The sequence below is a fragment of the Peromyscus maniculatus genome, chromosome 6, assembly GCF_049852395.1.
Source record: "Peromyscus maniculatus bairdii isolate BWxNUB_F1_BW_parent chromosome 6, HU_Pman_BW_mat_3.1, whole genome shotgun sequence".
In the NCBI taxonomy this organism is placed as follows: Eukaryota; Metazoa; Chordata; class Mammalia; order Rodentia; family Cricetidae; genus Peromyscus; species Peromyscus maniculatus.
The window spans coordinates 69,490,048-69,502,104 of NC_134857.1; the positions used below are offsets into that span (position 1 = coordinate 69,490,048).

A 12,057-nucleotide genomic window follows, 5' to 3' on the forward strand; every position below is an offset into this window, starting at 1 on the left:
CTGTGAACAGTCCGTAAGATTGTTGAGAGGGTGAAGTCAAGTAAGCGCCGGGGCAGTTCTTAGGACAGAGCTTAGCCTCAGAGCAGCTGCCGCGTTGACGGTGTCCCACACGGGTGAGGGTCTGGAGCCTAGCACCTTCCTTCACTCTCATCTGCCACTGCCTTTGCCCCATCTCGATATAGAATTGATGTGTGTATACATTTATTCAGACATCGTCTTTCCCTCGTAATCTTTTATTTCTAATTCTCACTCATCCACTTACGGCTTCTTCACTCCTCCTCCCCTTTGCCCTGTCCTGTGGCTTTATTTTTATCACGGTCACTATTGCTCCTCAGGGCTTCTCTCACTAAGTGTCAATCCTTGTCAAGTGTGTCTGTGTTCGTAGGTGTGGCAGCACTGTGACTGCATGGGTGTGAACACAGACGTGGAGCACTACCTCTGTGAGCAGTGTGACCCTCGGCCTGTGGACAGGGTAAGCTGGCCCTCGTTAGAAGTAGTATGTCATCCTCCTTGGCAGAATTGCTCAGCCTCTCAGTGGTAGAGACAGAGTTCTAAGTACCGTTTGGGTCAGGTCGTGTTTTGTTGAAAACAACCCTTGACTCGGTTATTTACTGAAGTACAAGTGGGTGACTTGACCAAGTTGGGTGGGTTCTTATCTTGTACTGCTGTATGATCTTGGGCTGCCAGGTCAGCTCAGTGGATAAAAGCTCTTGCTGCTAAACTTTGCAGCCTAAGTTCCATCCCAGGAATCCACATGGTGGAAAGAGAGAACTGATTTCTGCAAAATGTCCTCTCACCTCCACACATGTGGTATGGCAAGCAAGGGTGCATATACACATACATACATTCACACACAATCAATCAATGTGCATTATGATCTTGATGAAATCACCTCCATAAAAAGGATTTAGGCAGCATTTCCTTCTTTTTTTTTTTGTTTTTTTTTTTTTGTTTTTTTTTTTTGTTTTTCGAGACAGGGTTTCTCTGTGTAGCTTTGCGCCTTTCCTGGAACTCACTTGGTAGCCCTGGCTGGCCTCGAACTCACAGAGATCCACCTGCCTCTGCCTCCCAAGTGCTGGGATTAAAGGTGTGCACCACCACCGCCCGGCAGCATTTCCCTCTTTCTTTCTCTCTTTCTGTTTTGTTTTGCTTTGTTTTTTTGTTTTTGTTTTTTTTTTAAACAGGGTTTCTCTATGTAACAACCCTGGCTGTCCTGGAATTTCCTCTGTAGACCAGGCTGTCCTCATACTCACACAGAGATCCACCTGCCTCTGCCTCCCGAGAGCTGGGATTAAAGGCGTGTGCTAGCACCCCCTGGTTAGGCACCATTTCTTAACCATAGTGCTGTTGTGAGGGATGCAGTTTATGCAGTTTAGGAGGCTCTACTTCCCTGGCCTTGGACACTAAATAGCTGTAAGTAGCCTCCAAATACAACTGTCATGAATGTCCCCATTTCACACATTTTCAGAGGTCGCACAGAGCAGTCTCAAAACTAATGCTTTATAAAGCATTATCTCAGGCCCTGGGCCTGTCAGTCCCTGTCATCTGCTGTCATTTCTGTGGCCTTAAAAATGAGTGGTTTTCATATTTGTAGTGTGTGGAAACGACTTTAGTAAGTCTTGAATGGAAATGTTAAGTCTATGTTCTTTTCCTCTCCTGAACTGAGATCATTAGACCAAGTGTATTAATTCTAGCCTTTCTCCATTGACTTTCTGCTCTCCAGGAGGTACCCATGATCCCTCGGCCCCACTATGCCCAACCTGGCTGTGTCTACTTCATCTGTTTACTCCGAGATGACTTGCTGCTTCGTCAGGGTAAGTACAGAGGCCCAAATCCCACTGACCTTTCTGAGTAGTGGGAAGGGTATATATACTCTGTGCATGATAGTCATCATCCTGCATGGCCTTGAATAGATATCCTTAGACTTATCATTACCCCACTTCCAACATATATTTAACAATTTGTAGAAACAGCTTTACAAAGCTAATTTTATTTCTGTTTGAAGTTTTTTCCCCTTTTATCATTATCCTTTCTTATCTCCCCCCCACCAAAACCTTCTAAAAAGTCATGTGAGTGTGTATGTGTGTGTGTGTGTGTGTGTGTGTGTGTGTGTGTGTGTGCGCGCGCCGCGCGCGCGCGCCACTGCATTTCATTAGGATTAGCTGCATGAGCCTGGGTGGAAGGAGATTATTACTTCCTTCAGCCAGGGGTGCTTACCATAGGCTATATCCCTGAGGACTGTGACTCCACCCCACTTGATCCCTTAGCAGCCGTGGACTGTCTCTTAGCTCTTGAGGGATGCTGAAGCTTTAGGAGTCCCTCCCCTTGGTTGTCTGGCTTTTGTTTGGTTGCTTGATTGTCGGTCGGTGTTTGTTTGTGTCTTATTTCGTTGTTACTGTTGTTTTGTTTTGTTTTGTTTTGTTTTTTTCCAGACTATAGCTCAGGCCAGGCCTCGAACTCCTAGCTGTCCTGTCTCTGCCTCCCAAGTTCTGGGATAATAGGCATTAGCTGCTGTGCCTGACTTACTGTAGTTTATCTGTCTGTTGGCTTGTTTGTTCGCTGTGCTGGTGATTGACCCACAGCTCCAGCATGGTAGTTGAGCCACCTACAACCAAGCTATAGCCAAGGTCTTTATGTTCACTTTAAACCCAGTAGACGGGTATGGTGGCACAGTGTCTTTAATCCCATCTGGAGACAGAGAGCGGTGGATCTCTGAATTTGAGACCAGCCTGGCCTACTTAGTAAGTTCCAGGCCAGACAGGGATACATGGTAAGACCTGTCTCAAAATCAAAACAAATAAATAATAATAATAAACCTAGTAAAGAGAAAGTAAAATAAAAAACAAAAAACTAAAGAGAGCCTTTTGTAATTAGAATTAATAATAGTCCTAAGACTGCTGATTTTACTTTCTCTTGATTTCTTCTGTAGTAGTAGGCATTGAACCTAGGTCCTTGCTCATGGAATTACTGGGCTATCTGCCTACCCCTCCATTTTGTTTTAGACCATGGGTCAGATAAAAGGATGCCTTATGGAATACACCCAGGGGTCAATATTAATGTTCTCCTTTGTTCTGTACATTCCTAGGTGATTGTGTGTACCTGATGAGGGACAGTCGACGCACACCTGATGGCCATCCAGTCCGTCAGTCCTACAGATTGTTATCACACATTAACCGAGATAAACTTGACATCTTTAGAATTGAAAAGCTTTGGAAGAATGAAAAGTATGTGCTTGGTCCTGTCTGCTTCCAGCTGTGTCCTCCCAGCAGAGCGGAGTATGCACTGGAGTCTTGCTCGTAGACTTAACCTCTCCTTTCTCATTTTCCTTTTTTTTGTTTTTTTTTTTTTTTTTTTTTAAAGAGAGGAACGGTTTGCCTTTGGTCACCATTATTTCCGCCCCCATGAAACCCACCACTCTCCATCCCGTCGGTTCTATCACAATGAGCTATTTCGGGTGCCACTCTATGAGATCATTCCCTTGGAGGCTGTAGTTGGGACCTGCTGTGTATTGGACCTTTATACATATTGTAAAGGTAAATGATGAAGGCTTGTTGAGAGGTGGTCTTTGGGACTAGAGAGAGCTCAGCAGTTAAGAGCACTTGATGCTCTTGCAGAGGACCCAAGTTCAGATCCCAGCACCCACATGGCAGCTCAGAACCATCTGTAACTCCAGTTCTAGGGGATCCAGCACTTTCTTCTGGCTTCAGTGCGCACCAGGCATACACATGGTACACGTACATATGTGCAGGCCAAACGTTCACACACATTTACTTATTCATTCATTCACTTTGCAACAGGATCTTACTCTGCTGCCCTGGCCTGGAATTCACTTTGTATACTAGGCTGGCCTTCAATTCCAGAGTCAGATCTGCTGCCTGAGATTACAGGTTTATGTGCACCACCATACCCAGCTAGTAAAGGTATGATGATGTGTAAACACCAAGATTAAGGGAGAAAGATACTCAGAAAGACCTGGGTGTGAGCTTCCTGAGAGAGTCCCTTTTCTTTTATTTAGTGCTCAGTACTTAAATATTCATAACACCACCACCTTTTTTTTTTTCCAGGTGAGTTTAGGGGATTGAACTCAGGTCATCAGGCTTGTTGGCAAACACTTGGGCCCAACTTTTTCTTTTCAGACAGGGTTTATCCCTGGCTGGCTTGTTACTTACTATGTAGACCAGGCTGGCCTGGAACTCAGAGATCCACCCGCCTCTGCTTCCCGAGTGCTGGGATTAAAGGCATGCGCTGCCACTACCACTGCTGCTGCCCCCACCACCCAACTCCAACATTTGAGAATATTGAGTCAATTTCAGAATCCAGCTGCATCACATTTTACTACTGATATACTTAACCAAGCATGAGTTTCCTTCATTTGAAAGCAGATTTTTCTGAGTTTTACAGAGATCAAATGATATACAAAAGCTCTAGTTTATGGCTAGCTTGATGTGTGTTTGTTGTCATGATTGGCAAGAATTTAGTTACCTATATCTTTATTTCATTATCGTAGCAAAACTTGACAATAGTAAGTATTCTTATTCCATACTGACAAACTGCTTACAGCTCTGTGACCTGACTTCTCCAACTAAAGAAGGATTAGCTTTCTGATGTGCTTCCTCATATTTATGACTCTTCCTTTCCCTAACTTCCCCATGAACCATTCTGTTCCTCAGAGTATATGCTCAAAAATCCCTGCAACATCCAATCTACATTTCTGGGGTGTTTACATTCTGTTACTCCATTCCACTGCTATGTTCCATCTCCTTTTGCATACTAGTGCTTAAAAATTCTGCTTTCTTCCACAACCATCAAATGCTTGGTTTTCCAGCCTTTCCTTAATGACTGTAGTGTCTGCTCCTAATGGGTCTGTCTTCTCTCTCAGAGATAGCTGTCCACTGGGCTGCTTCTGGGGACAAAGGAGAATCAGATCAACTGATCTTTGTTCCGGATCTTTTTGATGTTTTGTTGTTGTTGCTGTTGTTTTGGGACAGGATTTATTTCTCTGTGTAGACCAGACCTCTCTGGCCTTGAACTCGGAGATCCTTCTGCCTCACTGAAATTACAGGTGTGCACCACCACTCTTGGGCCTAGATCTATTTTATTTTTAATAATGTGGGTCTGTGTATGTATCTTTGTGTGAGTACTGGTGCCTTCAGAGGCCAGAGGGAGGGTGAAAATTCCCCTGGAGCTGCAGTTACAGACAATTATGAGCCCTCCCACCTGGGTACTGGGAACCAAACTCTGGTCCTCTGTAAAAGCAGCATGTACTCTTAGCAGCTGAGCCAACTCTCTGGCCTGAGAAGTCAGATTCTGTAACAGTGTTTGAATTTACAGGGAGACCCAAAGGAATAAAGGAACAAGATGTTTACATCTGTGACTATCGGCTTGACAAGTCAGCACACCTGTTTTACAAGATCCATCGGAACCGCTATCCCGTCTGTACCAAACCCTATGCCTTTGATCATTTCCCCAAGAAGCTCACTCCCAAAAGAGATTTCTCAGTAAGTCACCTTGGTTGTTTTGTTTTGTGGCAGGAGCTCACCGCTTAGATCAGCTGACCTTGAGTGTTTAATTCCCTCCTGAGTGCTGGAATTTCCCGTGTGTGACACTAGCCTCACTAGTCTTTCCTTGTGAGTGCACACATGTACAAGTGCAGGTGAGAAGGCCAGAGGAGACTGACTGCCCTGTCCCGTTGCTCTCCACCCCACCTCCTTGAGACAAGGTCTCTCACTGTGCCTGGAGCCAATAGCCAGCAAACTCAGTGATCCTACAGTCTTTGCCCAACACCCAACACTGGATCACACCCTGCTTTTTTATGTGAGTACTAGGGATTTGAACTCAGGTCCTCCTGCTTGTATGGTGAGTACTCTGCCTGCTGAGTATTTTCCCTCATCCCTCCACACCTTCCTTTCTTCATATTCACAGTTTGTAAAAGCTAGATGTGGTGGGACATGTAGTGTGCAGAGGCCCATGGATTTCTGTGAGTTCAGGGCCAACCTGGTCTACATAGCAAGTTCTAGACCAGCTAGGAATGCATAGTGAGACCCTGTCTTAATAAATAAATACATAAAAAGGATAGTATCCTTGAAAATGAATCTCTTTACTTTTATATTACAGGGTCTTACTGTAATCCAGGTTTGCCTCAAAGCCACTGTGTAGCCTAGGCTTACGTTGAACTCCAAGCAGTCCTAGCCCTTAAAACATCCTTTGGTGCTTTTTTTTTTAAATGTCTAAATCAAAAATGTAAGGGGGGAGGGGGCGCGCGCGCGCGCACACACACACACACACACACACACACACACACACACTCTCTCTCTCTCTCTCTCTCTCTCTCTCTCTCTCTCTCTCTCTCTCTCTCGACACACGGCACACGGCACACGCCTTTAATCCCAGCACTTGGGAGGCAGAGCCAGGCGGAGCTCTGTGAGTTCAAGGCACCAAAACTACACGGAGAAATCCGGTCTTGAAAAAACAAAAGTAAGGTATGACTGGGTGTGAAGACAGAGGCCGTTAATCACAGCCTTCAGACGCAGAGGCAGTTTAAGCGCTGTAATCTTGAGGCCACTCCGGCCTTATGTAGCCAGTTCCAGGGCAGCTAGGACTACATAGTGAATCCTTGTCTACAAAAAAGGGTGGAGCATAAGACAGTTGACTAAATGGCTCAGCAGATAAGGGCACTGCCTTAGATCTTGAAGACCTAAATTTGATCCCACAACCCATGTAGTAGCAGAGAACCCTTCATACATGAGCTGTGATACGTAGACACCCAAACATAACACACTAAATAAATAAATACTTGTCCATGTAAGACAAGACCATTAAATGTAATCTGAAAGTAGCTTGATGATAGAATGCTTGCTCATGTTCACATTTTCATTCGCATCTCCTCCCTGGGTATTTTCTCTAGTTGTTAAAAATGCAGACCAATGATTTTCATTCATTACTACAATTATTACTACAATTAGCAGGAGCATGTGGCAAAGAAAGCGATTCGCCTCACAGCAATAATTAAAAAAAAAAAAAGGCAAACGAGGAAGATGTCGGCATCCTAATAACCTACCCATAAAGAAAAAGAAAAAGAAAAAGAAGTCACCCGAGTTGTCTCCTTACCCGAGTGTCCCCAGATGAGACCCAGCACTAATGTGTTCTCCTCTTTCTTTCTGCAGCCTCATTATGTCCCAGACAACTACAAGAGGAACGGAGGGCGGTGAGTCCTGGAAAAAACGTGAGGGTTCCTAAGGGGTTAGCCAAGAGCTAATACAGAACAAGAAAGCAAGTAGCTCTTCGTCGGTCTCCCGCCTGGGATTAGCTGTTCTCTGTAGGGTAGGCCCTGAGTAACTTCAATGGGAGCAGTGCAGTCCCGTTACACATCCTTAGCAAGAACAGGGGAGTGTAAAGAGAAGGGAGAGAGAACAAGGTTAGAAGTGGAACTGCAGATGGACTGGGAATCTCTCTTCCTTTCTAGACTGAGCTTTCTCCATCACATAATGGTGCATCCACTTTTGATGCCTCTATTAAAGAGATTCAGTCAGTATTGCACAGTTTGCACTTAACAGTTGATATTTTTCCTTGTTTTATAAATGAGAAGGATGTTCCTCATGGAGGCTTTTCTCTTGTCTGTCAGGTAAGAGCATAAGTAGCCACTACTGCAGCTGTAGAGATGACTCAGTGGTTAAGAGCTTGTGTTGCTCTTGTGGAGGACATGAGTTCTGTTCCCTCTACCCGTGTCAGGTTGTTCATGGCCACCTGTAAACCCGCTCCAGGGGATCCCGCACCCTCTCCTGGCCTCCATGGGCACCTGTACTCACATACACATGCACACACGTGTACACACATAATTTAAATATAATGAGTGCCCACTGCTTTTTCCGTAACAGTAGCCTATAAAAAGTGAAGAATGCTAGATAAGTTGGAAAGGTAAAATAACCCTTAAATACTGCTGCGGTTAGACTGAGTTTCCTTTGTGTTCATGAAGCAATCAGCTTTCCAGGCCTGCTATGTTTTATGGGATTCTATCTCATTTTTGCTTCAGATTTCTGAGAACAAGAAAGGTTTAATTTTACAAATGGAAATTAATTTAATTTCTAAGTGGTAGAACACTAACCTAGCATATACAAGTACTGCCATAAAAAGGAAAGATTAAATTTCAGAGAAAAGTGATGGTTTGTACTAATGCTGACATTCAGTCAGATTTCTTTTTTTTTTTTTTTTTTTTTGGTTTTTAGAGACAGGGTTTCTCTATGTAGCTTTGCGCCTTTCCTGGAACTCACTTGGTAGCCCAGGCTGGCCTCGAACTCACAGAGATCCGCCTGCCTCTGCCTCCCAAGTGCTGGGATTAAAGGCGTGCGCCACCACCGCCCGGCCAACATTCAGATTTCTTAACTCAAGCCAAAGCTCTAAGAAGCAGACTTGAGGATCTCAAGCCACCTTAGGCTTCCAGCTTTCATTCCCCACCTGTCCAGTGCCTTGTCAGCTGTGCCCTGAATTCACATGTCCTTTTGACAGATCATCCTGGAAGGCTGACCGCTCAAAGCCACCCCTAAAAGACCTAGGGCAAGAAGATGATGCTTTGCCCTTAATTGAAGAGGTGCTGGCTAGTCAGGAGCGAGCAGCCAGTGAGATGCCCAGCCCTGAGGAGCCAGAACAGGAAAGAGTTCCTGCCGACATCGGTGACACTGGGAAGAAACCAGAGGAAGGTAGTCAGGAGCCGCAGTTAGCCCGCACACCTGAGGAGCGGAGACACACCCAGCGGGAACGACTCAACCAGATCTTGCTCAACCTCCTTGAGAAAATCCCTGGGAAAAATGGTAAGACTCGAGCTCGTAACTAGGCTTGAAGATAAGTGAGAAGTAAATGGAAAAGTAGTAAAAACCACTGCACATGTGTGTGCTCGTACATGTGTGCACATGTTTGTGTGGGTGGGTGCATGTGCTGTATTAGAGAATAAACCTCGTGTTTCACATGTGCTGGGCAGCACATACCACTGAGTTTTCTTCTGTTGGGGTCCAGAACTACTTCTGGTTGCTACGCCAGCGTGTTCTAAGAAAATGGTTTTGTTTCCTCAGTGTGAGGCCGAGCTCGGATAGTGTCTTCCATACCCTAGCGAACCACTTTTCTTTTGGAGGGAGGGTAACAGCTTCAAAACAAAAATTTAGGTCTAGAGAAAGACCTAATTGCTTTAGGCCAGAGGGGCGGGGTGGGAATGAGTCCTTGAGTTTTCCTTAGAGTGCAAATCCAGACTGAGGTGTGGGAGAGTGATATTTGCTGAACTACCTTGGTGCTGTTTTCAGCCATCGACGTGACCTACCTGCTGGAAGAAGGATCAGGCAGGAGACTGCGAAGACGCACTTTGTTTATACCAGAAAACAGCTTTCGGAAGTGACTCTGAGCGAGCGAGCGAGAACGTGGAGCATCTGGGATCCAGTGAAGCCAACAAGTCCGCTCTCCTGCTCTCTGAGTGTGGACGGGGCAGGAAAGGTCCATCCAGGCAAGGGAGTGGGTCACGTCTTTGACACTAGGTACTTACTAGACCTGGAGCCAGTGGAGAGGCAGGAAGTAGGCTTGTGTGGGGCCCTTGAGTTTACTTCTCCTCTTCATGGCTTTGCCCTGAGCGTTACTGTAGAGAGGAGGACCACATCGGGACTAGGCGGAAGTGCCGGGACTGGAGCACTGAGAGTGCTGCTTCTGTGACAGGTACAAATCAAACTCAGAGGGAGGGCCTGGACCCCAGCCTGTCCGTCTGCTCTTTCAGCTCTAAGAGCTATGTCAGACCTAAAACAGGTGTCGTAGCTGGGGCCTCTCCCACCTTCCTTGACCAGGAAGCTCTTCCTTCCTCCCAGCCAGGTCAGAGTCCAAACACGAACTGACTGCTGAAGCACTTAGAACTGCTGCACTCTCCCTGCCCTGCTCCCCCAAAGAGAGTCAGAATCGTGGGGTAGAAGAGGCCTCCGTGGGGTCACAAGGGCGGGCAGTATTTGTAATGATTTTTTTACCCTTCCTAACCTGCCGAACATATTTTTTCCTACTGAGAAAGCCACGTCCCCGCCAGCACACATGCTGCTTCTCTTCCTGTGTGTCTGCTGTGCTGTGCAAAAAGAAGATTCACTTCAAAAACAAACCAACAAAAACCAATTTTCTAAAACTACATGAGAACTCTAAACTCCTCCTCTAATGAAACTCACTACAGAACTGTTGAGCAGTGTTCATGGTCAGAGTGTTTGCTGCAAGTGTAGATCACCAGTTGATGAAAACACTACTCTTATTTTCGTAATCGTAGAGTTTCCAGTGTCTGTCTCCCACTCGTCCGTCTCCCTTCGCCTTTCTGAATGACTTCATCATCAGGAGGTATAGCCAGGGTCTCCTCCCCTCCCAGTCTTGAGCAGACGTTAACAGACCATACTGTCTCTTACGAGTAAAATTCAAAAAGCTTTGCTCTGTCTTCTCAGACATACATATGCATATACATTTTAGATGTTCTTATAAGAGAAAAGATGGTTTTTAAATGTGCCAAGTTGTGTGTGTGTGTGTGTGTATATATATGTGTGTGTGTGTGTGTATGTATATATGTGTGTGTGTGTGTGTGTGTGTGTATGCTGTGAGATTGGTAAGCAATACATTAGTAAACACATCCTCATTACTCTTTTCCAATGCTGGACCAATGATGTCCTGACTGTACATTTCCTTCCCCTTATGATGACGACGCTCTGACTCATTTAGGTAGAGACATTTGACCACCTTTCATTCCATTGATTTTCTTTTTCTTTTTCTCCTTCCTGTGTTATTCTTAAGGGAAAAAAAAGAGAGGAAGGGGATGCCATAGATCCCCTTGAGCAGAGAAAAAGCAAAATATTTTATTAAAGAAAAAAGAGAAATTAAGAAAATAGTTTGGAGTATTTTCTTACTGTAGAGAAGCATTGTACATTACCACGAGACCTGAGTATAAGATACTCACGTGTGGAGCTGGGGTCGCATGTCCAAGCCCATGGGAGTGGTTCCTTTTGTTTCTCGTTGCAGAAGTGGGTGGGAGGGAGGTTGGACTAAGGGCACTTTGGGGGTCTCCTTTTAGTCAGAAGCAAGAAAAATGACAAGAAAGAGCTTAAAATCAATGTTTTCCTTTAATAGTGTTAAACACTAAAATTTTAAAAAAGAAAGAAAAAACTTTGTAAAATGTAAGAACAGAAGCAAAAGACACTACGCTGTCATTTTATCTTTCTTTTGTTGAAAGATTCAAAACTGAAATGTTTTTTAGACAATCAAATGTTAGGTAAGTGCAAAAACTTGTTTTTTCTTACTGGTGTAGAAATTAATGCCTTTTTTATTTTTCAGTTATTTTATAATAACAAAATAAAACAACCCCCCAGCTGCCAGGTGGGTTTTGGTGTTTGGAAAGCGGGGCAAAAGCACTACATCACTGCAAATAGATACAGTTAGTCTGCATGTCTGTAGGCTGTGTGATTGCGGAGAATATAAATGCTGCTAATATATTTCCTTTTTACAGAAAAGCATATCTAAATAGATGATTGTTTTGATGTTAATCTTTGTAAATTATGTATTACCAATTTTAACATTGGATGTAATTGCATAAAGGCTTGCATCTCAATCCTGGAAAGTCTAGCATTAAATGGAACAACTTTTCCTAACTGTGGAGTGGTTACCTTGCTTTTTTGTGTGCCTCTTTCCTGCTCCAGTATCTCCCAGCATGATCTCCATCCTGTTTCTAATAAGATCTTCTAAAACTGTCATCAGTATTCTGGGCCTCACAGGAGACATTTCTTCAATTCTAGGGTCTGTCTAGTTGGGCTCAGCCTGACCGGTAAGCCGCACAGCAGTTCTCCTACCAGATATCCAGCTGTTTGTCAGATAGCACCATCCTTTACTTCACATTAGCAGCCTCTAAAGGGGCCTTTAACCTAGACTCACTTTATTCTTTTGAGACAATGTCTCACTATGTAGCCCTGGCTGGCCTGGAACTCTGGAAATGTAGACCACGTTGGCCTAGAACTCAAAAAAGGTGCTGAGGTTGAAGGTCTGCCAGCATACCCAGCCCCACTTTTCTTTATT

The 12,057-nt window shown here is 44.6% G+C and overlaps 1 protein-coding gene across 7 annotated transcripts in view; it reads left to right on the forward strand.

Annotated features, from left to right (window-relative positions):
• The window catches only part of Ash1l (ASH1 like histone lysine methyltransferase), a 152,154-nt gene extending 140,518 nt beyond the window's left edge, over positions 1-11,636 (forward strand). For 5 of the 7 annotated variants that reach the window (XM_076573656.1, XM_076573657.1, XM_006976362.4 and 2 more), the window contains 8 exons: positions 386-472; positions 1,724-1,814; positions 3,086-3,224; positions 3,361-3,533; positions 5,332-5,498; positions 7,164-7,204; positions 8,503-8,804; positions 9,288-11,636. In XM_076573656.1, the coding sequence (XP_076429771.1) occupies positions 386-472; positions 1,724-1,814; positions 3,086-3,224; positions 3,361-3,533; positions 5,332-5,498; positions 7,164-7,204; positions 8,503-8,804; positions 9,288-9,379 (1,092 nt within the window). In that variant the 3' untranslated portion in view covers positions 9,380-11,636. Of the gene's footprint in view, positions 1-385; positions 473-1,723; positions 1,815-3,085; positions 3,225-3,360; positions 3,534-5,331; positions 5,654-7,163; positions 7,205-8,502; positions 8,805-9,287 lie in introns of all 7 variants that reach the window. The other 2 variants (XR_013051890.1, XR_013051891.1) reach the window with 2 other exon arrangements.
• The last annotated feature ends 421 nt before the right edge of the window (positions 11,637-12,057 follow it).